The sequence below is a fragment of the Canis aureus genome, chromosome 17, assembly GCF_053574225.1.
Source record: "Canis aureus isolate CA01 chromosome 17, VMU_Caureus_v.1.0, whole genome shotgun sequence".
Taxonomy (NCBI): Eukaryota; Metazoa; Chordata; class Mammalia; order Carnivora; family Canidae; genus Canis; species Canis aureus.
The window spans coordinates 11,119,491-11,146,398 of NC_135627.1; the positions used below are offsets into that span (position 1 = coordinate 11,119,491).

The window sequence follows — 26,908 nt, forward strand, 5'->3', positions numbered from 1 at the left end:
GGCCCTCCACACCAGTCTGAGGGAAATCAGCTAATGCCATGCTTTGATTTACTGCATCTCAGTCCACAGACACTAAGAATAAGCATGCTAGTTTATTACAAGTCTCTGAACTTTAAGAATAATCACAATAAAGACCATGTAAGCTGGTTTCTGGAAAAACAATAAGAAGTTTTATGAAATATTATGCAGTTACTTTATTTTTTAATATCTGAAATCTCAGTTGGAGATAGGATCTTTAAGACTCTAACATAATAACATTTCAGAAAAGCCAAGAAATTCTTATAACCACTAAAATTCTGTGATTTTTTTCCTTCAAATACGAACCTATGCAAACACTAAATGGATTGTTGAGAATCCTACTTATAGCTGTTTACATAACAGAAATATGCTAATGCCCCACTTCTGTACTACCTTCTTTGCCCCAAGAAAATTTGGGGCATACCATGACAGTTTAACTGTAAGACTTCAAGTCAAAGGACATTACATAGCAGAGAATAAATTTCTGGAAACAAATACATACTGCTATTATTACTGAAAGAAAAAACTATTAAAGAAAAAAAAATTTTTTAAATAGTATCTAAATACTGACATTATTATCCAATTTAAAATACTGCCTGGAATTGTATACTTAAGAATTTGCATTCAGTAATAGTTATCACCCACAAACAGCACTGATCCTAGTATTAAAAAACATCAGTTACACAAACTCTTACTGAGGCTTACCAGAGGGGAAGTGGGCGAGGGGATGGGCTAATGATGGGGCTTAAGGAGCCCACTTGTCAAGTATATTTAAGTACACCTGAAACTAATATTACACTGGGTGTGTAGTATTAACTGGAATTTAAATAAAAACTTGGAAAAAATGTCAGTTACAGGAGAAAGTATAAATTTAATTCATATGGGTACCACTTATAGTGCTGGAAAATATTAGGTATAAAATTTAGAATAGCTGAATGAAAATCAAATTTAAAATGACTTACTAAATTCCAAACAATAAAGCATGATACAATGTACTAACATGCTCATTGCACAGCTTTAAATGTATTCAATGTTATTAATCATTTATAACTAAATTAATGAGGTACGCAAAATTAGTAAACAAATGTGGTTATAAGAGTTGTTAGAAGTTGGGAATATCACTCAGTAGGCTACAGAATTTAGGTAGGCAGGTGACATATCTGAGTGGGCCAGCTGCCCTCCTGTTATAGTAACATGACACTTGACATGATTTCTTCTTTCTCACATGAAGCCATATCCTGGGCTCTGCAGCTTCCACAGTCGATTAATCTCTTGGTATCATTCAAGCTATTGATTTTTATCGATGTCCAAATATTAATTTGAGCTTGTTTTAATGCTTATTCTTTTCTAATCACAAAGTTGAAACTAATCAGCTTGAATGTTCCCTAAATTTGCTTTGTAAGAAACTGAAATCAGGGATACCTGGATGGCCCAGTGGTTGAGCATCTGCCTTTGGCTGAGGTTGTGATCCCAAGGTCCTGGAATCAAGTCCCGCATTGAGCCTGCTTCTCTACCTGCTGCTTTCTCTCATGAATAAATAAAATCTTTACAAGAAAGAAAAGAAAAGAAAGAAAAGAAAAGAAAAGAAAAGAAAAGAAAAGAAAAGAAAAGAAAAGAAAAGAAAGAAAGAAAAGAAAAGAAAGAAATTAAGAAGAACCATGTTCTTCCTGGTGAATGGCAAATGTCTTCTAAATTGCTTTTTTTTTAAAATAAAAATAAATAAATTGCTTTTGTTGTGGGACACCTGGGTGGCTCAGTGGTTGAGGGCCCACCTTTGGCCCAGGGCATAATCTTGGAGTCCCAGGATAGAGTCCCACATCAGGCTCCCAGCAGGGAGCCTGTTACTCCCTCTGCCTATGTCTCTGCCTCTCTCATGAATAAATAAAATCTTTTCTAAATAAATAAACAAATTACTTTTGTTGCTTAAAAAAAAAAAAACTTCATATTATTTTGCTTTTCCTGAGACCCTGAGGAAATTTGAAGTATTATCAGAATATATTAATCAAACTCTTTGTATCCTAAACATTTTCTTAGCAATTTTATAAATCTAAATATATTTCATTTTTTGATTTGTCCTAAAAATGATTATATAACATTCTGTAAAAATGTCCTCCACATTGGTAAAGTCAGAATACAACACTTATCAAAAGTTAACCTCTTATGTTGCAATGACCTTTGCTAATGACTTCACTGAAAATATAATGAAATATAAAAGTCAAAGATATATATACTTTTCTAAGATTTTCAAAACTGTCAATCAAAATATGCAATGGATATTTTTCCTGCATCTAACCTACTCATAAAAATGTTTTATTTCTTCAAAAGCACACTATGGTATAGTAAGCAACTTTCTTTTCAACAAAACTAAATGTTTTTCCTCCCAACTGGTATCTTGTGAAGTAGTGTCAAGTCCGTTCTCCTTCATGTGGGCATACAGTAGGACCATACCTCCCATCAACTAAAGCCGAGGGTAGAGTCACATGATTTGCTTTTGCCAATAGAATGAGCAAAAGGATGTAGGCTGAAATTACAAGAACTAGTCCATGATTCCCATGCTCCTTTTTTTCCTTTGTTGGAGCAACTAACAACATGGCATCTTGAGTCTCACAGTGAGGATGCACTCCCAGCAGACACAGAATGGACATCTGATATGCATAAAAAACAAGTCCAAGTTCCATAATTTTAGGGTGGTTGTTAATGTAGGATGATAGTCCAGCTGATCCTAACAGATACATAAAGCTATATTCTGAGTGATGTTGCATCAGTAATGTGTATTTTTCTTTTTTGGTTTCCAGCAAAGTCCAATATAAGACAACAAAAGCAAACAAGAGCCACCTAATGGTATATTAAGATTTATCTGAATCTGTAACAAGTGTCAGTAACATTAAAATGGTCCTTTAGAAAATGATCTTTTAGAAAACAACCCATCATTCTTAGCCTAAAGGGCAGATTGAATCTTGGCAGTTAAAATTTAGTATAGAAAACAAAAATTCACTTTTGTTGCTGATAAAATTTTTTAAAAAGATTTTTCTGCCTATTTACTATATACCTGAGTATAATAAACAAGAAAAATAAAATGGGGGATGCCTGGATGGCTCATTGGTTGAGTGTGTGCCTTTGGCTTGGGTCATGATCCCCGGGACTGAATCCCACCTGAGGCTCCCTGCAGGGAGGCTGCTTCTCCCTCTGCCTGTGTCTCTGTCTCTCTGTGTCTCTCATGAATAAATAAGTAAAATCTTTAAAAAAGAAAAGGAAAACATAACGGATTTTCTTTTTAAAAATTCAAACCCAAATTTCTTTTTTTTTTTTTTTTTAAGATTTTATTTCTTCAGGAGAGACACAGAGAGAGAGGCAGAGACACAGGTAGAGGGAGAAGCAGCCTCCCTGCAGGGAGCCTGATGTGGGACACGAACCGGGCCTCTGGGATCACACTCTGAGTCAAAGGCAGTCAACCACTGAGCCACCCAGGTGCCCCATACCCAAATTTCTTCACTATGTTCTTCGAGTTCCAGAGTGCAGGGACACCATATTCTTGACAAGCCAGCTCATGAAGGTGGGCTGACTTCTCACTCAGCTCATTCTCCTGTCTGTCCCACTGTGGCAGGCATACACTTCTCAACAATGATGCTGAGCTTCACCATGTATCTTGCTCTGGGCAGATAAATTTACTGCATGGTGGAGATTAGACTATACATGTGTTTACACGGTATGACTTGCCCTCCCATTCTCCTGCCCCATTTTATGAAAACCCTGAGCTTGCCCTGCAGGCTAGACCAAAACCCAGGTGAGCCTGGTCAAACCAGGTAAGCCCAGGCCAACCTTAGTGGGAATCAAGATGACCCTCACCAAATGATGTCACAGCTGAACTGGGACGGCAGGGGGGATTCAAGTACTTTTTTAAAAGATTTATTTATTTGAGAGAGAGAGAGAGAACACATGTGGTGAAGAGGGGCAGAGGGAGAGGCAGAGAGAGTCTTAAGCAGACTCTGTGCTGAGTGGGGAGTCCTTAGCAAGGGGGGCTCAATCTTACCACTCTGAGATCATGACCTGAGCCAAGACCAGGAGTCCACTACTGAACTGACTGTGCCACCCAGGTGCCCTAGGGTGGTTTTTTTGTTTTTTCCCTACCAAGACCTGATACCCTAACCTTCCCTTAGACTTCCTTGTAAAGGCCAGCTCAGCTTGGTCTCAGTTTAGGTTGCTGTTTAAGACTTAACTCCTAGACCATGGTAACCTGGCCTTCCCTCTTGGAGGGGAGGCGTGAGGGGTGATGCGCACATAAGCTACACTAGTGACTACCTTCTACCACAGTTTTGGCACCTGTGTTATTTTTAAATTATTTTTGTTTAAAAAAAAATTATTCTAGGCCCATCCCATTTCTGAGGTGCTTTTTGCAGACCAACAAAAGACTACATGCTTGCCAGGTTATCACAAGAAAGGCCAAAATCCATTTCATTTGATCTAGTAACTGGAACAATATTATCTGATGACAAATAAAAATCTCTTAAGTTTTAAACCTCAGAACATTCCATTAATGAATAAAAAGAATCATCTCCCCTTTAATGATACTTACAGTGATTGGGTACTTTTAATCACACTCCTACCTACACACATGAATCTAGTCTGAATGACTTTCAGTTTTGAAATGAAGGAAGAAAGCTTAAATTTTATATCTGGAATTACATTTCCTAGGTGCTGGATTTATAACAAACAAAATTATTGTTTTCTTTAATCATAACAAATTATAGCAGCAAACACAATGGCTGAATTTGATATCCTGTTTTGTAACTAATTTGTTGGAGAGCAAACAAAAGGCAACTGGCAATGCAGATCACCCTGCAAGTAATAGATTAACATTCTAATTTATCAGCTGAAGCCTTGGCCTGCCATCAGGAAGTGATTTTTCAACTCTCTACCCCCTTTTCCTTCCTTCCCTCCTCCCATCCCTCCCACCCCACTGAAAATTTCCTGAGAAGTACAAATGGTAAACAAGGCATGGCCCTCATCCTTATAAAGCTTATACTTTAGTGTAAAGAGACTGAAATTACACAAGGGGGCAAAGAATTAAAGTTTATGATAAGTGCAACAAAGAAAATAACCACTGTGATCTGATAGCCAGAAACCATACAGTTCACTTAAGGGGCCTAAGCATTGTTCCTGCTTCCTTGCGTAAAAACAAGAATGAAGACAAAACAAAAGGATAACCAGAATTCTGGTCTTCTCATACCAGAATTAGAGAGTAAAAGAAATTGATACAAAATATGATTTACTAAAAGTATGACAAATTTATTCATTCCTAATGGTGATCAAAGTACATAGTCTATTAATTCATAAGACATCAATTTGAACATATACACTTTCAAAAATCTTGATTGATCAAGAGTCTTCTCTACAATATACTTTATAAAATGCTCCAACAAGAGCTGGTGAGATAATGAACATCAGAGTAAAAACTCATGGTTTAAAAGGCCCTCTGGGAACTGTGCGTGTCCGCTTTGCTCACTGTTAACTTCCTAGCCCTCTTCCTGCCAAGCCCTGCTCTGGTACTGCTGTCTCCCCGATCAATTATTTCTGCTAAATCCAAGAGGCGCACTTCGGTTTTCTTCTTTTTTTGTGACTTCTTAATATTCATTGGCATCACTGACCTTTCCACCTTCTTAAGATACTTTCTTAAAACACACAATCTTAATACAGAGGCTTAGTAAACATCTCCACTTGTCTATCTCAAGCACTCAACAACATGCCCAAAATTCAAATTCCTATCTCACCTGTTCTACTTGACAGACACAGCCTTTGTCCTTGCCATGCTCAACAGATGGCAAGTTCTATGAGGAGTGAAACACCATTTCTCTTGATTACTGTTGGTTCTCCAGGCAGGATCTATGTTGTAGGAGATACTGGATAAAAGCTATTAAGCTATATTACAACTGAAATGATAAATGTATAATGACTTAAAATAGATCAGAATTCATCTAATGGTTGAGTCACTCAGCAAAGGCATGTTTAATGGTTTGCTTCACTGTTCATTTATAAATAAGTTTGAGGGGCCAGTAATATAATAAAATGAATAAAATAACTTTTAGTAAGTTGCTGTGGAAAAAATTTTAGCAGTTCCCTTAACAAACTACTAGACTACAGTGAATTATTTACAAGGGCTTATAAAGCTGAACTGACTCAACCTGAATGCCTGGGTGTCTGAAATAAAACAAAGTTTTATTCTAATAAAATGCTTCAGAAAGTGGCTGAAACCAGTGGCTAATAATAAAAAATCACTTAAAGCCTTAATTATAGTATTTGCCGACTCTAATATGGTAACAACCAATACCATTCAGTGTTTTCCATTTCCAAAGAAACTGGATTTCATAACTAATTTTTTTCTTCATTTAGTCGCATAACAAGTTCCTTGACTCTTGAGCACAACATGACAGTCATTCAAGAGGGTACAGGTGCAACTGTGCAGCCAATTAGACAAGCAATTTTCCAGATTACATGGGCAGGAGCCTCACCTTTTTATGAAAATTCAGTCTTATGGTTTAGAAGTACAGTACCATATCCACTGAACAAGGGTGCATTTGAAAAGTAAATAGGTCAAGCTGTGCAAGGTTACTCTTCAGACTTGATTTGTCTACAACCCCATTTATCTGACCCCCTCCTAACAGATGTCAAGCTGATTTGGAGGAGCTGGCTTTGAAAGGATATTCTTTAACTTGCGGTAAAGAAGTCATGTTGAAGAGCAAGTTACTTTGGAGCCTTCTTCCCTAAACCAAGAGCAGCAGAGAATAATTTCATTCTACCACTGATATTTTAGGACCAATGAAATTACTATGAATTCTGGGACCCTGAGCAAACTTTGTGCAGTGAGTTCTTACTACTTTTGCTGTTAGCAAGATATACATTTTTCTAGCTCTTCTATATAGTAACCTCTTTGCATAGTTTACACACCTAAAGAAGGAAAAAAATAGGAAGCTGTTGGAGGGGCTGTCCAAATCTATCTGATTCAGTTTCCTTCCTCTGACCCATGTTACCATCCTTCCTTTGCTTTTTCCAGTCTCTTAATTCACATTAGGTCAACCTCTTAACATAGCCTACTAAGTGATCTCCAGCAATTACCTTCAAATTCCGAGTGCTAGCAGGAGTTTCAGTAATTGTACCTTGTGTACTTATGTGTAAAGAGCTCTTTATTCAATGAGCCAGCTGCTCATATGACTACTTCCCTGGATGCCACAGGCATTACAATAGTTTCTTGACAGGTTATTAAAATTTCATTATTTCAATAGTCTCACATCTTCCTGACCTTTCCACTGCATAATTTTGAAGTATCTTTTTTGGGAGAAGTGGGGGTAGGGACACAGGTAACACAAAATAGATTTAAAATCCAAAAAGTATTAAAGAGACATCTAGTACAAGGTATGTATCCTCACTTCTGTCATGGGATCAGCTATCCAGCTCCTCAGTGCAAAGGCAACCATGGTTATCAATTTCTTGTGGCACCTTCCAAAGATATTCTATACACACAGCAAATGCTTAATGTTCTTTTAACACAATGAAAATACTTTTGTCACTTAATATATCAGCATGTAGAGAAAGTTCAGATCCTTTTAGTTTTTATTTTTTTAAGATTTTATTTATTTATTCATGAGAATACACAGAGAGGAGAGAGAGAAGCAGAGACACAGGCAGAGGGAGAAGCAGGCTCCATGCAGGGAGCCTGATGTGGGACTCGACCTCGGGTCTCCAGGATCACACCCTGGGCTGCAGGCAGCACTAAACCGCTGAGCCACTGGAGCTGCCCAGTTCAGATCCTTTTAAATGGCTATTCAGTAGTTCAATGATAGGGCTTATTTAATTATCCCATTTTGATGGATATTTCAGTTCTCCCCAGGCCTCTGCTATTATGAACAATACTGCCACAAACATACCTGTACATCTCCTATACATGTGAATATATCCTGTAGTATAAATTCATTTTGTCAAATTGCTCTCCCTAGAGGTTTTATTTTTTTTATTTTAAAAAAATATATTTTTTTAATTTTTTATTTATGATAGGCACACAGTGAGAGAGAGAGAGGCAGAGACACAGGCAGGGGGAGAAGCAGGCTCCATGCACCGGGAGCCTGATGTGGGATTCGATCCCGGGTCTCCAGGATCGCGCCCTGGGCCAAAGGCAGGCGCCAAACCGCTGCACCACCCAGGGATCCCTCTCCCTAGAGGTTGTATCAATTTGTACACCCACCAGTAAACATACATGGGGCTATTTCTCTATACCTTAAATAATGAGAGAATTATCAAACTTTTTATCTTTGCCAAAATGCAAGTGGGAAAAGGTTATGTGATAATTTTAACTTGAATTTCTCTGTGTATTGTTAGCACATTTCTCATATGTGTAGGAGTCGTTTATATTTCCTTTGCTATAAACCATCTGAGCATTTTTCACCTAGAAGGTTGGTCTTTTATATATTGAGCTGTAAGAGTTCTTTATATATCAAGAACATTTCCCTTTTGTCATTAAAATGAGTGGCAAATTTCTCCTCAGGTCTGTTAGTTTCTCTATTGGCTTCACTTAAGATAGTTTTATATTTTTTGCAGAAATAGTTAATATTTTTTAAGCATAAATTTATTTTGCTAGCAACTTTTTCACAAATGGAAAAATGTTTATGAAAAAAACAAATACTTTGGCCACGGTGAAAGAACTTCATGTTTACACAATATTATGTTTTCTGGAAAAAAATTCATTAACAGAAAATATGTTCCTCACTGTCCCCTCTTCTCCCACCTCCTTGCTCTCTCTGGCTCTTTCTGTCTTCCTCCCACCCCCACCCCCCCACCCCTCCTTAGCCATCACTTCTGGGAAGTAAAGAACTTGACTTAGTGCCGAAAAAAAAAAAAAAAAAAAAAAAAGAAAATATGTTCCTCAAATAGGATAATATTTTCGTCACTTTGTCTAGCATACATTTTAAAACTGGGTGGGAGGAAAGTCTAAGTGAAAAAACTACCTAATAGGAAAAAAAGGAGTTTATATGATCATAACATTGAGTTGCTATTAAAAGAAAAAGATTTTAAGGTTTTTCTTAAAGACTTTATTTATTTATTTATTTATTTATGAGGGAATGAGCAGGGGAGAGGGGTAGAGGGAGAAACAGGCTCCCCACTGAGCAGGGAGCCCCACACAGGGCTCAATCCCAGGACCCTGAGGTCATGACCTGAGCTGAAGGCAGCTGCTGAAATGACTGAGCCATCTAGGTGCCCAATTTTTAAGTTTTAAATATAAAATATTGCATAATATCAAAAGCTTACCTCAGTTTTCTGTCATTTATCATGTACACATATGTCAATTTTCTAAATAGGATTAAAGTGCTTTATTAGACCACCTAAGAGTACTATGGTATTCATCTTAAAATGCTACTTCCAAAATGTTCTGTTTTCTGTCTGCCTATTGTGCACTTAAGCCATAGATAATTTTGTAAGAAAGGGCCTACAGTAGGCATATATGTAAAAGTGAACCAACCTTGTTTGCTGATGTCTTTCTCACATTCAAAAAGAAGAGTCTACTCTAAAAATTGACTACAGAGGCAAGAGACAGATAGAATAATATTGTATTTTATTCTAGGAAGGGTTATTTGAAAATTATTTCTTTAAAAGAACCATGATCTTACCACGTCTCTACAAAAATTCCATGAAACTACATGATTTGGCATTACAATAGGATAAAAGGAACAGAGACTGTGATGTGAAATAAGTCTAAATTCTTATTGAAAACAAAGAAGAAAAAAAAGAAAATATTCTGTGCACAAATTTATTGACAAATGCTAACTTCATTTAATCCTTCATCTTTATGATAATATTACATAAAAATACTTTACTAGCTCTACTTAAAACCACATTTTCACAGTGCTCTCTAAGCCCTGACTGAGGGCACCTGGCTGGCTCAGTCCTCAGAGTGTGTGACTCTTGAACTTGGAGTTTTGAGTTTGAGCCCCATGTTGGGTGTAGACAGTACTTAATAATAAAATCTTTAAAAAAAATAAATAACTGGTGGAATATTTTCTTAGCCATGAAGTTTAGAGCAAAATACATGGCAGTAGAACAAATGGAAAAGGGTTAGCTATATTACAGTAAGAAACTCTCAATGTGTAATTATTTCTTATGCATCCATATGTAATTATTATTTTTTATTCTTATGTTCATCACCATTTTCTCTGTTTGGGAAGAAAACTATAGGATGGTAATTTCAATGATATGAATACTACAAAACATTTCCCTCCCTCTACCACAGGCATCTAAAAATGAGACAATTTTACATCAACCAAAACAAAAACAAGTATATACAGTGCCTGGGACAGGATCTGTCTTCAATACTTCAATACTAGAGACAGCTGCTTCAGGAAAATACCTTTAAAAAGGCTAAAACAGCATTAAAAACAACAATGCAACTAGAACAAGACCGCAAAACCCTTTCCTCACTCTATTTGTGGAAAACAAATAATTAAAATATTAAGGAAGCACATACTTCCATAAGAAATTGAAGTTATCTACAGAGGATGTCTCTTATTTTTCAGTGAACTCAGCTTGCTACCACATGCCTGTGCTTTTCCTTGTCTATGTATAGCATGAGTTCCAAAGCAAGTTGTGACATAAATAAATCACGTTCTAAGCTACTACTCATTAGTCATCTCTGTCAAGTAGAACTTCTTTGCCTAGATCCTTCCTTTCCCCCAGCCAGCTGAGTGCTCTTTCTTGTATCTTTCTCACAAACTTAATTGGATGAAGGCACCTCTATTACAGCATTTACCACTGCATTTTAATTACTTCCACGTCTCCCTTTACCATCGTAAGTAGAGATTTTCACATGGATATCTCCAGGGCAAGCTGTCTTTAATTCATCTTTTTCAACATAATATCATGTTCATATTAGCAATTTTTTATTGTTTCCTTGGGATGATTTCTAGAAGTAGAGTCAGTACACCAAAGAATATGAATATTTTTAAAGGTCTTTGAATGAATGTTATCAAATTAATTTGTAGAAAGGATAAGGGATACATATTGCTATTTAATTCACCTTTGAGTTGCTGAAAGCTCAGCAACTACTATTTGGAAAAATTTATTATTTGAAATATTATTTGGAAGGTAAAACATATCTACCATAGTAACAAGGATATAATTCAGTCTAAAGAGACTTGTTTAAATATTTAATCTGTTAAGCATCCAACTCTTTTGTCTCAAGTCATATTCTCACAGTCGTGAGATTGAGCCCCCCTAATCCCCACAGACTCTGTGCTGGGTGTAGAGTCTGCTTAAGATTCTGTCTCTCCCCCCTTCCCACCCCCTCCCTCTGCTCTCTCTCACTCTCAAAAAACAAAACAAAATAAAAAACCAAGAAGGCTCTGGATAACCCAGATGTTTAAGCTTTTCAGGAAATGCCAAGCTGTACCATTTTATATTTCCACGAAGAGCGTGTGAGGGCTCCAATTTCTATGCATCTTCCAAAACACATATTATCTATTTTATTATAGTTATCCTAGTGGTATGAGGTGCTCTCTCAGTGTGGTTTGGATTTGCATTTCCCTGATGAGCAATGAGGTAGGGGAGAGCCCATGGGTGGCTCACCTAGTTAAGCGTATGCCTTTGGCTCAGATAATGATACCACTGACCTGGGATGGAGTCCCATGTTAGGCTCCCTGCTCAATGGGGAGTCTGCTTCTCCCTCTGCCCCACTCCCCCACTTGTGCTTTCTCGCTCTCCCACCGAGCACGTTGGTTGAGATCCATCTGACTGCCGCCATGGGGCACAAGATCCGGTGTGGAGGCAAGCTTGGCTTCCTGGCAGTGAGTACCCTGCAGCTCCCTTCTGGGGACTTCCATGAAGCCCCCTTCCCTGCCCAGGAGCTAAGATACAAAAATGGGTGTGGGCTCTGCCTTTGGGGGCCGACTACCTAGAGGGTTAGATAGCCAGTCAGTGGGTCGTTTCACAAATATTTAGGCACTGAACAAAAGAGACAAAAAAACAAACAAGCAAAAAACCAACAGAACCCCTCCTGGCTCTTAGAAGCATAAGCAGACATTTCAGCGCCTGAAGAAAGAAGACTGATTTCAGTGATACAGTGACCCATATTCAGGGGGTTAAATATATGACTCTCCTGCTCTTCCAAGTGGTCATAAAATTTTTGACATTTAAAAAAAAATCTAAATTAATATCAACGGTCATATAACTGTTCTCTATTATTTCTGCTTATTAGTAGTTAACATAAATATCATGCAAAAAGAAAGTTAAGTGCATCCCATGATTTAAGAAGTCTGAATTCCTGAGCTAATTTTCTTCGCATCAAAATTTTTCTTCCAAGTGAATTGTTTTCAATATGAAAATAAGCCATCGGGGCACCTGGTTGGCTCAATGGTTGAGCAACTGCCTTTGGCTCAGGGCGTGATCCCAGAACTGTGGGATCGAGTGCTACATCAGGCTCCCCCACAGGGAGCCTGCTTCTCCTTCTGCCTATTTCTCTACCTCTCTCTCTGGGTCTCTCATAAATAAGTAAATAGATAGATAGATAGATAGATAGATAGATAGATAGATAGATAGATAGATAGATAGGAGGAGGAGGAAGTAGGCCATCATCTTTAAGATAACAAATGTATTAATCTTTTTTTTTATCATGAACTATTTTGACCAGTTCCACATTACACAGAGTAAAAGAGAATGGAAAATATCTTCAGAATCCAGAAGAGAATCATGAGTTAAACATAAGTGAAACTTAGTTTTTATTTTTAAGTTTATCATCTTAATATGCAAGATAATATTTGAACTTTGTATTGAGCAGATTTTATACTTAATTCTGCTATTCATTCTGACCTTTATATTTAGAATAAATATATAAGATATAAATTTATAATATATAAATATATAAGACCTAAAACAAAATTTTACCCCATCTACTATTACCTCTTCACTTCACTTTTCCCTCAACCACTTTTCCCTTTGTTTCCCCAAAATTTCATCCTTCTTGCTTTTACATTTTTTAATCAAAAATACTAATCTATGCTGGTTTGCGTATTTTTAAAATTTTTACAGAAGAGAAAATTTACTATCTTAATGATTTTAAAGTATACAGTTTAGTGGTATTAAATACATACACCTTGGGGCACCTGGGTGGCTCAGTCAGTTAAGCGTTTGCCTTCGGCTCAGGTCATGATCTCAGGGTCCTGGGATCGAGCCCCACATCAGGCTCCCTGCTCAGCAGAGAGTCTGCTTTTCCCTCTCTCTCTGTCCCTCCTGCTTGTGTGTGCTCTCTCAAATAAATAAATAAAATCTTTTAAAAAAATACATACATAATACACCATGCCGTGCATCAATCACCACTGGCCCTCTCCATCACTTTTCACCTTACAGATCTGAAACTCTACATCCTTTACACAGTAACTGCCTGTTCCCCACTCCTCCCAGCCTCTGGCAAACACCATCCTGTTTTCTGTCTACAGATTTAACTACTTTGTGTAATGTAGGATTTGGAATCAGACAGTGTCTGTCCTTTTGTGTCTGGCTGATTTTACTGAACACGTCCTCAAGGTTCAGCCATGTAGCACGTGCCACAATTTCTTCTTTTTTTGAGGCTGAATAATATTCCATGATATGTATATACCACAATTTGTTTATCCATTTATCCATCAATGGACATTTGGTTGCTTCTACTTCTTAGCTATGCTGAACATGGGTGTGCAAATATCTCTTCAAGACCCTGATTCTGATTTTTGGAGGAGGTAAATACCCAGCAATACCACTGCTATGTCATATGGGAATTCTACTTTTCATTTTTTTAAAAGATTTTATTTATTTATTCATAGAGACACAGAGAGAGAGAGAGAGAGAGAGAGAGAGGCAGAGACATAGGCAGAGGGAGAAGCGGGCTCCATGCAGGGAGCCTGACGAGGGACTCGATCCCAGGTCTCCAGGATCACACCCTGGGCTGCAGGCAGCGCTAAACCATTGCGCCACTGGGGCTACCCTCTACTTTTCATTTTTGAGGAAAACACCAAATTGTTTTCCATGGCAGCAGCACCATTTTACACTCTGACCAATGGCTGCATGGGGATTCCAAATTCTCCACAGTCTTACCAACACTTACTAGTCATTTTTTATAATAGCTATCTTAAGAACTGTGAGTTGGTGTCCAATTATGGTTTTGATTTGCATTTCCCTAATGATTAGTGATGCTGAGCATATTTTGCTTACTGGCCATCTCTATATCTATATCTTCTTTGGATAAATGTCTATTAAAGTTCTTTGCCCATTTTAAAATCAGGTTGTTTGGTTTTATTGCTGTTGAGTTACTGGAGTTCTGTATATATTCTGAGAAATAACTCTTTCTCAGATATATGCAAATATTTTCTCCCAGTTTGGGAATTGCCTTTTCATTCTGTTGACTGTGGGTCATTGATGCACTGGAATCTAATGTATTTTTTGTTGTTGTTGTTGTTGTTGCCTGGGTTTCTAAAATCACGTCCAAGAAATTATCATCAATCCAAAGTCATAAGCCTTTTCCCTTGTTTTTCTAAGAGTTTTATAGTTCTATCTCTTACATTTAGGTCTTTGATATATTTTGAGTTACTCTTGTATAAGGTAAGGCAAGAATCCAACTTTTTTCTTTTGCATGAGGATAAAAATGTTTCCACTACTATTTATTAAAAAGACTATGCTCTCCCCCATTGAATTGCCGTAGTACTCCTATCAAAAATCATTTGATCATATATTCAAGGGTTTATTTCTGGGCTCGTGGGCTCGCAATTATTCTACTGGTCTACGTGTCTGTCTTATGCCAGTACGACATCATTTTGACCATTATGTTTTGTAATAAGTTTTAAAATCAAAAAGTGTGAGCTTTCCAACTTTGTTCTTCTTTTTCAAAATTGTTTTGGCTATTGGGGTCCCTCTCTTAAGATTTCATATAAATTTTAAGATGGATTTCTCTCTCTCTGCAAAAATTCGGTTGGGATTTTTATAGGGACAGTATTGAATCTGTAGATTGCTTTGGGTAATATTGACATCATAACAACATTAAGTATTCCAATCAATGAACACAAGAGGACTTTCCATATATTTGTGCCTTCCTTAATTTCTTTCAGTAACATTTTGTAGCAACTCATATATATGTCTTTTTCATCCATGGTTAATTTTATTCCTAAGTATCTTATTCTCTTTTATGCTGTTGTAAATGGTATTGTTTTTGCACTACGTGTTTCAAAATTTTATATAAATTGTATCATTAAGTACTTATATTTTCACAACTTCCTTTTTTACTATTATTATAGTACATATCCACATATTATAGGTATAACAATATGTACAAGGGGATCCCTGGGTGGCTCAGCAGTTTAGTGTCTGCCTTCAGCCCAGGGCCTGATCCTGGAGACCCGGGATCGAGTCCCACATCAGGCTCCCTGCATGGAGCTTGCTTCTCCCTCTGCCTGTGTCTCTGTCTCTGTGTCTCTCATGAATAAATAAATAAATAAGATCTTTAAAAAAAACAACAACAACAACAATATGTACAAGGAGGACACATAGCATCTTTAGGATAGCTATCACCTCTGGAGAGAAAGAGGGCAGAATGAGACAGCATAAAGAAGGTATTTAGCTGTAACTATGAATGTTTTGTTTTTTTAATGAGACCTGTATAGAACATTTGTATCTAAACATTTTCCTGGTACTATTTCTGGGACCAATGACCTAGACTGTCACCCCAGGACAATTTTTTCTTGATGTGGCACTGGGCAATCTAGAAAACCAATAGTCACAGTTCTTCCCTCCGAGAACCTAAAAGCAGAGGTTCCACACTATTAAAGATTTCATTCCAACGAGCCTTTACTTACTCTACATTACACCTTGACACTTTTCAAAAAGACTAATGCCAGATGAAGCTCAGTCCAAATATGCTTAGGAAAAAAGTACACACCATCAGGAGTACTTACTTTTCATTAGGTTTGATATGTCTGACAGTAGCAAAGCCAATAAATAGGGGCAGTGGTTATGATACTATATATCACGGTGGATATTTTCCAGGGAAATTTTTAATAGAATAACTTTGATGTGTTTTTTCAAACAGCCCTACTTTTCTCATGAGCTAAAAGGTAAAACAAGGAGTAATTCTTCAGGAAAAAGTCAAAGACACCACTTGAGTTGATGGTCTCTAGTTTTTCAACATGGAATCTGAAATAAGCACAAAGAAATAACAGCTTTAAGAAGTAATCTGAGCAGTTTTCTTATTAAAGGCACTGCTTAGAAAAACAGCATATTGGAGTATCAGATGAACAGTAACACTTCAGTGGTGACTCACTACAGAACTGAAAATTATGCTAAGTCTACATTTTTGTAAAGTTAACCTTCCCTGAGGAAAATGCTATACTATAATGTTTATAGTCTTTACTTCAATACATATAACTTGCTACCCAACCTGATGTCCACTTAAGTTTCCACTTATAAAACTACTTTTTAAAATGATCATATAGAAAGGAGGAAAGTAATGAATCACATAAGACCATCACAAAACATATCATAAGACAATTGCTTAGCTCCAACATAGTTTTCATTTTAAGAGAGGTGACTTGGGATCCCTGGGTGGCGCAGCGGTTTGGCGCCTGCCTTTGGCCCAGGGCGTGATCCTGGAGACCTGGGATCGAATCCCACGTCGGGCTCCTGGTGCATGGAGCCTGCTTCTCCCTCTGCCTATGTCTCTGCCTCTCTCTCTCTCTCTCTCTCTCTCTCTGTGACTATCATAAATAAATAAATTAAAACCTTTAAAAAAGAAAAAAGAGAGAGAGGTGACTAAATACTTTTTAGGAACAAATGCTTTAACAATTTTGGCATATAGAATGAATCACAAAATTTATAGACAACCAGGAGACTACACTTAATTCATGGATTAATCTCATTTACTTGTGACTGACTACTACATAAAAATGTCAGTTTCTCCAGTGTAACACTCACCAAGCACACAGTAGGGATGTAATAAGGATATGGTGCATAAATGAATTCTCCTTAACACTTGTGTTATTTTCTATCATCAGGAAACTGCCACAAGGGAGTACCTGCTTGGCTGGAGTCTGTAGAGCAGGAATCTCTTGACCTAGGGGTCTGGAGTTTGAGCCCCAAGCCAGGGGTAGAGGTTATGTAAAAACAAACATACAAACAAAACTACCACTAAATACCTCAGCCTCACCAGGTTTTATTTCTGTGAAGTTGTATTATTTTGATTTTCATATCCTATTCAAATCTTTTTATTAAAAAAGTCATTTTTCCATACAATAAAATGACATTTCATTGCAACTTAGCCACAAGAAAAGAAATGTAGCTTAATAAAATATTCATTGTACTAACTACACAACAGCTTCTGTGGGTTCATGCTGAAAGCAAAAAAGGACGCAAGTTAACCTTCCATGGTATTTTTCTGGCAATCTCAAATCACAGAACTTAAAACATATCATTCGTACCACAGTATAAACACTAAATCTTAATGTAACATTGTTCAGTATAGACCGGAATTAAACTAAAACAGTTCTAGTATGGATACTATCCAAGGGGTTTAAGTTCAAGTTTTAAGTTCCTTCAAAACAAAAGGAATGTCACCAGAAGGTAAATTTAGCCTCAAGAATGTCTCACACAACCTGAAGTCTCAAGAAAATGTTATATAGGCTTCAGATTACTTGTTTAAAACAATGATTACCTACCACAGCTATCATATGTTTGGAATTATACCTAAAGATGCTCTTCTCTGTGACAAAAACAAACGTATTACTTCTCAATAACAAAAGGAAAATGAATCAGGTGTCAGGAAGTGAGTTTAGAATGTGGCTGAATCTCAGAATATATTTCCTAATTAACATGAGACAACAAAAATTGCCATTTACATTCAGCTTCCTAAAGAAGATGAGTCAAACACATAGCTTTGTCACAGATTCAAAAGACGACAGTCACTGAATAGGTTAAAAACTGCTTTAAATATTCACAGATAATTTCAAGATTGACAAAAGAGAAAAAAAAAAGGAAAGAAAGAAAACTCACAGAGAACGTTGTTGGCCCACTGTTTGACGCTATGACAGTATGAACTTCATCATGCAATTTTATTGAGAGCTCCCAGTTAGCCACTTGTGGTTTAATAATAGGCACTCTGAAGTAGAAAAAAAGAAAAAAATAGTTAATCTTATAGGATTCTCTTAGTAAACTGATTTTCCTTTGACATTAAGTGTGCTGGGTAAAACTGCCAAAGATTGTACTTCAGCACATTATTTTAAAAGGTTCTATCCTTGAAAAAAGCTTTCAGGTTTAAACTAGAGCAATTAAAAACAAACAAAAAACACACAGACATTCCAAGGACAACAGAGATCATTCTAGGATAATTGTGGTTCCTCCATCTACTCAAAGCACCATCACCTATTCTGTGTATTTGAGTTGCTTCATTGTGACAGTCTTTCAAAAATCAACTTTATGCAATATTAATTTCTTTTCACTATTTGGTTACTGTTCCAGACTATTTTCAAAAATTTACAATTTTGGTCTCTTATTTTTCTGGTTTTATTGAGTTATACTTGGTATCAAAAAACTGCATATAAAACGGGACGCCTGAGATGCTTAGTGGTTGGGCATCTGCCTTTGGCTCAGGGTGTGGTCCCAGTCCAGGATCAAGTCCCACATCGGGCGCCCTGTGAGGAGCCTGCTTCTCCCTCTGCCTCTGTCTATGCCTCTCTGTGTCTCTCATGAATAAACAAAATCTTTTTTTAAAAACTGCATATAATTAATATACAAATAGGTATTCAATTGTGTTTCTATCACCATAATTAAAGTAATAAGCCTATCCACCACATCCAAAAAGTTTCTTGTATCCTTTCCTTTTGTTTTGGTTTTTTGTTTGTTTGGATAAGAATACAACATCAGTGATGCTAGTCTTAACACACAGGTCTTTTCCTGCCCATGATCCACATTACATGATCCAGAAAAACTGGGTCAAACAGCCAGAGACAAAAACATTTTTAGAATATGAGTATTTCTCACAAATTTTAAAGTAACAAAATTTTAATGATTTCTGAATTAACCTAATTTAAATATTAAGTGTTTTCAATTTTTATAGTTGCAAAGTAATATTATGAACTACTAATATTTATGAACTACTATTATGAACTACTACCTATTTATGGATAGGTAGTATCCAGATTTTGTCTTATGTCATAACTCTGTGCAGGTTATGTTTTAATATCCCCTCCCTCAAACTTCAAAAGGATTCTCTGTGTATTCTATTAAAAAAAAATTCAGTCACAAAAACTATGATTATAATCAAATCATCTATAGACACAATGTCTAATGGAGGATTATGGATGATTTAGGTGAACATTTGTATTTGGCCCACTGTTTATTTTCTGAAGATGAAGAAATGTTTTAAATACTATAGGATTTAGTTAAAATTAAAGAAAAGTTTAAAAATGCATCAACAAACCAATACTAATGCACATGGCAGAGACATGGAGGATTTTCTTTTGGCAATTTAAAGAGGATGGTTTCAGTGGACAGAGCTTCACATAGGAGAGCTGGAAAGAACAACAGGGAAGCATACAGGAGGCAGAGGAGGAGAAGAGAGAGGAAGAGCAGCACGGGGTACAGTGCTCCTGTGTGCCAAGCCCACCTCTAATTGGGCATGCCATTCCATGGGACAGGCATCTGTTTATCTCCCCAACTGGCCTGTGACCTCCTAAAGGACCAAGATCATGCCTTATTTTTGCATCCCCAGGTCCCACTGCACGTTGAGGAGAAAGGGTTGGGGTGGGCAGGAGCCGGAAGGAATTTGAGGAGCACCTGCAATGTGCCAATGACTGCAAAGGGGAGGCCGTGTCACCCAAGGGGCAGAGTACACTCCAAAAGGAGCATGGACCCCAAGCTGAATGTTCTTGGGCTATACAGATGACCTCTCTAGACTTTGCCCTGTTTACCTTCAAACAGGGTTAACCCCTGACCTTTTCAGGGATACTGTGATAACAGAAATAACCTGGCAGCTAATATTACTGACAACATAGCTTTCTTAAATCTTGGCTACTGAAATCTTAGCTAACTTACCTACCATTCAAGTTTCTTATAAATAACACCCCACTCTTGTATCTGGTTTTATTTCTGATTATTCTCTGATTTGTATAGCCAGTAGTGCCAAACCCTTAAGTTACTTCACAAATAAAACCTGCAGAAGAACTAAACCCAGTGATCAGAAACTCAGACTCTGGTGACTCACAGAAATAGCTAAGAAACACAGCTCTGCCATTCATTAGTTCTGACTTTGGGCCAACTGTTAGGTCTCTGTCTCTTTAAGTATCAAACCAGACATATATCATAGTGATATACCAAAGGTTAAATAATGCACATAAATGGTAACTTTTATTACTTTGATTAGTCCCAACCCTAGACCTATACTCATTGCCCCTCGCCCCCCCCTCCATAACTGAAACCCCTTTAAGGAAACCCTGGATTCCTTCTGCTCCACAAATTTTTCATGAATATCATCTCTCTCATAAGCGTTCTCTAATTATAGGTACTGATCAGAGTACAACCTCATTCATCTCCCTTCCGCTTAAACTTTATTATATGCTTAGTACTTTTCACAACTCAGTAGACCAGAGAAGGTAACTCTTCCAGTAAACCTGGAGACCACTCTTAGTTATGCAACAAGCCTCTGTTTCCAGAGGAGCTGGGAAGTTAATCCTGACATCCTGCTGGAACCCAGACTGCATTTTCCCACAGAAAGCAATCCTACAGATGGTGGCGAGATACAGTTGCCACCCTTCAGAACCTAACTACTATTTATTTTTCCATTGTTTTATTTTGATCCACATCTGTTTCATATATGTTATAACCTACCCCAAGAGGAACCTTGTGCAAAGAGCATAGTCTCTTTTGAGTTGAAATTCTGAGGTTTTATCTTAGACCATTCTCTTACTAACGATGTACCAAGGACTCTTTCAGTCCCTTGTAATCAAAATTTCTACACATGTGAAATACAGCTAGCGCAGCGCTGGGAAAGCAGAAGAAAAGCTGTTCTTTCTTCTGAGCATACAACTCTGAGATGGTACTTTCCAAACAATATCTTTTTAGATGACGAGTTACTAAGAGGATTTCCTGTGGAAGTAAGCCCATGAGATATGGAAAAAAAAAAAAAAGGTCACACTGTGCAATCTCTTTATGCATTCAATTCTTTCACAAATACAACTTGTTAAAATCCCTTCTGGCTTTATGTGAGTTTGAAAATAGTTTTGTTTTAAAATAAAATGGATGGGTTTGGGCATATGTGCCCAGTATAAAGATCCATAAACTCTGCAGTAGAAATAAACTATAATAAACTATAAATAAAGATAGTAACACACACCAACCTGAAAGTACATGTGCTCTATTTCTGCAAAACCACTGAAACTACAGTAACAATAATTACTTTGAAACACTGGTATCAATCTCACTAGCACAAATATGTTTATCATTATAAACCAGTTACATTTTATAGTTATATTTTAAATTTTAGAAAAGAGCTATATTTATTCATTAAATCTAAAATAGTCTCAAAGATTTTTATAATTAACTCTCTGGAAAGGGAGAGAAAAAAATCCTGGAGTTTCACACAACTTACTACAGTAATGGTACACAGAAAACAGCTTTTTACTGAACTACATCCTAGTGAAAGAGGATGCCCTCTGATCATAAATTTCATCTGTGCAGCTTATTAGTTACTTAAAAAGCTGATATCATTTAAGTTACTGCTTCAAAAAACAAACAAAACCCAGGAAAAGGGAATTCACATAAACAGCTACTCACAAAGCAAGTCAAATAATAGCTCTTACCCAGACCTGTCCACTCTGATTATCATCAGCCAACCAGAATGAATATGCTTAATAAAACTAAATTTTTCTGTATTTTATAGTAAAAACAGCTCATTATCACAAATGCTATTGCTAATCCATTTACTAGAATACTCAAAAAAGTGTAAATAATACTAACCCAAATACATTGCTATTAAGTGTTGTGTTTAAGGCAGATTTTATGTAAACATAACTCACAGAAATCTTTGTTATCAAGGATTAATAAGCATCTCAAAACCATATTATGAGACACTCAGAAAAGCTGGTTTTCAACTGTGCCATTACCTATTTAGGAGTGAAATACTGAGTTAAAACAATGTTAGTGGTCAAAGAATCATTAAGCAATCCTTGATCATAACTTTCACAGTGGGTGGTCTGTAAAATGATCAAGAATAATACGCTGCATTCCATAGCCACAGAGGTCAGCTTCTGCATACAAATCTTCGCAGGAAGAAAAAGGCCTTCAGAAAAGTGGGCCATTCATCTGAACCAAGTTCAGAGAATTTCCAGCATGGTGAAAAGATATGTTATGCAAGCACATAGATGTATTCAGTGGGGGTAGACAGAACCAGCTACATGGCGACTACAAAGGAGCCCTCCCATGGTTCATGAATAAGTCGAGGAAATGATCAGAAAAAAAAAAAGAGAGAGATGTTTAGACAGATGGCCCACTTAAAATGCCTGAGACAGGGCATAAGCAATTTTAATGAAACTTTAGATCTAACATATGAATTGTTTCTTATTTCCTCCAGGAAAAAAAAAAATCTAAAGATGACAAAAATTCAGCGATTTGCTGAAAAACTCACTTTTAGCAAGTTGGGATAGAGGAAGAATTTACAAGTTTTATTAGTTCAATAAATTTATATAAAATTCTTCACAGAGCCATCAGCTATCAAATGAATATAAAAAGCATGGAATGAACAGATTAAAGGAATTTTAAACAGAAGTCTACTGCCAAAGCAAACAAAAATCTAAGCCTTATTATGTGAGAACTTACAACACTCCAACATTAAAGTTCATCACTGTAGAAAAAAGATAAAAGCAGCATTTTTCAGAGAACCTCTTCAAAGCAAGAAATTGTCATAGTAGAGGAACAGAATCCTGCCTATATGCAATTTAAAATGTGTACATTCAAATAGAGGAGGCTGTGTAGAAGAGTGTGTATCACAAAATACTGCCTAGAAAGGGTTATGAGATACCCAAGTTTGATATCATTAGCATTACAATAATAATACATATGACACCTGAATCAGGAAACAAATACTGATGTTACTTATAATTTTATAGAGTTTAATATTATGCAAACCCTATTTCTTCTGCCACCAATAAAAGCTTCACGTTCTCTATTGAAACACTGGCCATGACTAGTCTAGAAAGGCAATGGAGTTTAGCCATCACCCCTACAAGCCCTGGGGTTGGACTGACCACTGACCCCAAAAACCATGTGACCTTCCAAGTCACTTATCCTCCTTGTGTCTCTTTCCTGATCAGTGAGGCCAAGATAGTAAGAACACTTTATCCATATGTTCATTAAAGAAGATAAAAGGTATAGCATGCTCAGATTGGTGTATGGTAAAGAATGCCAGGTAAGAGTCAATACCATCAATCGTTACCATAATTTGGTACAAACATCTGAAATCCTCAATTATTTCAAAAACCTGTTATTTTTTTAAATATATTAACCTACAATTAATAGACAGTGAAATTCACAAATATAAGTTCCATCAGTATCCTTTCAGGAAATCTACCTCTTCCCCCAGTAGTTCAACTATAAATTAGACTAAAGCTCCACATAAACAGACACCAAAACACGTGCTCCAATGTGTGGCTTCTTTTTGCTCAATGGGATATTTTTGAGGCTCATGCATGTTGAACAGTTCATTCATTTTGCATTGTCAAGTAGTACTCTATTGTACAAGCATAAAGAAGTTAGTTCATCCTTTGGCTGATGCACTTTTGGGTTCTTTCCAGTTTGGGGCTCTTAGGAACAAAACTGCTATAAACATTCTTTGTCTGAGTCTTTTTTGAAGACAGATGTTTTGATTTCTTGTGGGTAAAAACTCTAGGAGTGGAAATATGAGGGTAAACACATTTAATTTTATAAAAACTGCCAACTTCTTTCACAAGATATTAAAACATATCTATACTGCCTCCAGCAATGGAGCTTGTTCTATAACCTTGCCACCAGTTCAAATTGTGTTTCTACTTCTAGCAAGGCTAGTGGCTGACTGAGAAACTCTCATTATAATTTAATGTGCATTTGTCTTATGACAAATTATGTTGGACACCTCAGTATTAGAGTTTATTGGTCACTTGTATTAAAAAAAAATTGCCCATTTTTTATTAAGATGTTGGTTTTACTGATTTGTGGGAGTTCTTTATCTTTTAGAAAGCCTCTGTCAGATTTACGTGTTGTGAATATTTTCTCCCCCTCTGTGGCTTATAAATTTCCTTAAAAATGTCTTACTTTAGCAGTTTGTTTTCATTAATGGACTTAATTTTTTTTAGAGCAGTTTTAGATGTTCAGAAAAATAGAGAAGTAGAGTTCCTTTATATACCCTCATTCACCTCACCCTGGATACAGCGTCCCTATTATTAATATTTTGCATTGCTGTGGTACATTTGTTAAAATAGATGAGCAAATGTTGATACATTAGTATTAACTGAAGTCCACAGTTTGTATGATATGTCATACATATCATACAGGTTTAAACAAATGTATGATATGTCTCTACCATTAAGATTCCATATATAACAGTTTCACCCTAAAACTTCCCTGTGCTCTACCTATTTTAATCCTTCTTCTACCCCCCTCCCCCCCCCCACAGATCACTGGCAACCACTGATCTTTACTGTCTCCCAACATTCTTTTCCAGAATGTTGTACAGCTAGAATGTAAACCTTTTCAGATTGGCTTCTCTCACTTAGCATTATGCATTTAAAGTTTCTCCATGTCTTTTTGTGGCTTAATGGTTAATACCTTTTCACTGCTGAATTATAAAGTCCATTGTCTAGATATACCACATTTAACTTATCCATTTACCTACTGAAGGAGACACCTTGGTTACTTCTAAGTTTGGCAATGATGAGTAAAGCTGCTATAAACAAACATTCATATGCAACTTTCAGTGCAGAAACATTTTCATTTGGATAGAAACCAAGTAGTACAACTACTGGATCATATGGTAAAAGGATGTTTAGTTTTGTACAAAAACTGCTAAACTGTCTTCCAAAATGGCTATGCTATTTGCATTCCCATTTGCAATGAATGAGAGCTCCTGTGGTCCCACAGTCTCACAAGCATTTGGTACTGTCAGTGTTTAGGATTTTAATCTTTCTAACAAACATGTATCTCTGCTGTTTAATGGAAATTTTTAATTCTAATAAAAACATATGAATTTTCCCTTTTATGTTCAGTGCTTTTATGTCTTTGCTAAGAAGTGTTTTGACTATAGCAAGGCCCAGAAGAAATATTCACATTTTCCTTTAGAGGTTTTACATGTTGACCTATGATTCATCTTTTTCTAGTATGATGAGAAAGAGCAAGAGGTTCATCTAGTTGTTGAAAGATAATCTGCAGACCAAGTTCTGCAGGTCTGTCCATCAGTAAGAATAGTAAGATGCAGGTCTGTCCAACAGTAAGAATCTGCAGACCAAGTTCTGCAGGTCTGTCTAACAGTAAGAATCAGTAAGAATAGCCAGTAATACTGGCTATTCTTTGCATTTTCATAAAAATTTCAAAATCAACAGGCAATTTCTTCTCCATCCTCCCCAAAACAACCCTAGTGGGATTATGTTTAGGCTTGCACTGAATCTCTTCATTAATAGAGGGAGAGCTGACACTTTATCAGTATTTTATCTTATCTATAAGAATAATAATAGCTCTCACCTACTTCACACATTTTTAATTTCTCCCAACAAAGTGTGGCAGTCTTGAATCTACTTTGTTAAAATTATACCTATTTTTTGTTTCAGTTTTACTAGTTGTATCACAGATTCTATAGAGTTTTCTTAAGTAGCCTATTAAGTTGTCCTGGAAAGCTTCCTTTCCCCAATCCTTATGCTTCACTATTTTTCCAAGCCTTAATGCTCTGACAAGTGGGTCTAGATTTTGTTAAAGTATTTGCCTAAGTTTTCATTATTAGAACACAATTTATATTTGAGTGACTTTTTATCTTGCAACTCTGCTAAATTTATTCCAGTAATTGTTTTAGATTCCTTAAAGTTTTCTATATAAACAAAATTCCTCTGTGAACAGAAACAATTTTATTTCTTCCTTTCTGATCTCCATGACTTTTTTATTTTCTATTGTACTAGCCAGGATCTCTAGTAAAATGTTGAGTATAAGTGACAAATACAGACAACTCTGTCCTGTTTCCAATCTAAAGAGGATAACAAAATATTTTTCAAATATTTTCCCCATTTTGTCTTCTCTTTCTATTGTATCTCCAAATACATATAAGTTAAACTTCCTAATCCTATCAACTTAGGTCACTGAGACTTGTAAAATACGGTTTCTCTTCACACAATATAGTCTCTATGCCTCTAAGTTTGCCAACTCTTCCTTCTGCCAGCACCATTATACTTTTCAGCCTAGCCTGTAGGTTTCCCACTGCAGAGGATAATTAGTACCATTTTAGATCTAGAATTTCTAGTTGGCAATTTGTTAGTTTCCAGGTATGCATATATGCCCTATTAACTCCCTCATTTTGATCTTTAATATTTGAAAATAATTTCAATAACTGTGTTAAAATCTTATCCATGATCTACATCTTAGTAGTCTCACAGTTGTTTTCTACGGACTGCTTTTTCACTTGACTGTGGGTCAAATTTAATTCTTAAACTGTATGCCAAGGAAATTGTTTTTGTATCCTCAATTGTGGAAATGTTGGCTATTTTTCTGTTATCTCCCCCTGAAAAGGACTGATTTTTATTACAGTAGGCAGTTAAATTACTGGCTGATCACTCTGAAATCATGAAGATTCATCTTTGTGCTGTGATGTCTACCTGGTTTTGCTTTTAGGAAC

General features: G+C 36.5%; 1 protein-coding gene and 1 long non-coding RNA gene across 8 annotated transcripts in view; one reads left to right on the top strand and one right to left on the bottom strand.

Annotated features, from left to right (window-relative positions):
- The window catches only part of LOC144287776 (uncharacterized), a 64,537-nt gene extending 53,861 nt beyond the window's left edge, over positions 1 to 10,676 (top strand). Inside the window, exons 4-5 of the long non-coding RNA XR_013355531.1 lie at positions 6,678 to 6,875; positions 10,292 to 10,676. This is a non-coding gene — a long non-coding RNA (uncharacterized LOC144287776). The remainder of the gene's footprint in view (positions 1 to 6,677; positions 6,876 to 10,291) is intronic.
- PCCA (propionyl-CoA carboxylase subunit alpha) overlaps positions 1 to 26,908 on the bottom strand; it is a 461,536-nt gene that overhangs the window by 123,159 nt on the left and 311,469 nt on the right. For 6 of the 7 annotated variants that reach the window (XM_077855069.1, XM_077855072.1, XM_077855071.1 and 3 more), the window contains one exon: positions 18,061 to 18,166. In XM_077855069.1, the coding sequence (XP_077711195.1) occupies positions 18,061 to 18,166 (106 nt within the window). Of the gene's footprint in view, positions 1 to 15,846; positions 16,210 to 18,060; positions 18,167 to 26,908 lie in introns of those variants that run through there. The other variant, XM_077855074.1, reaches the window with a different exon arrangement.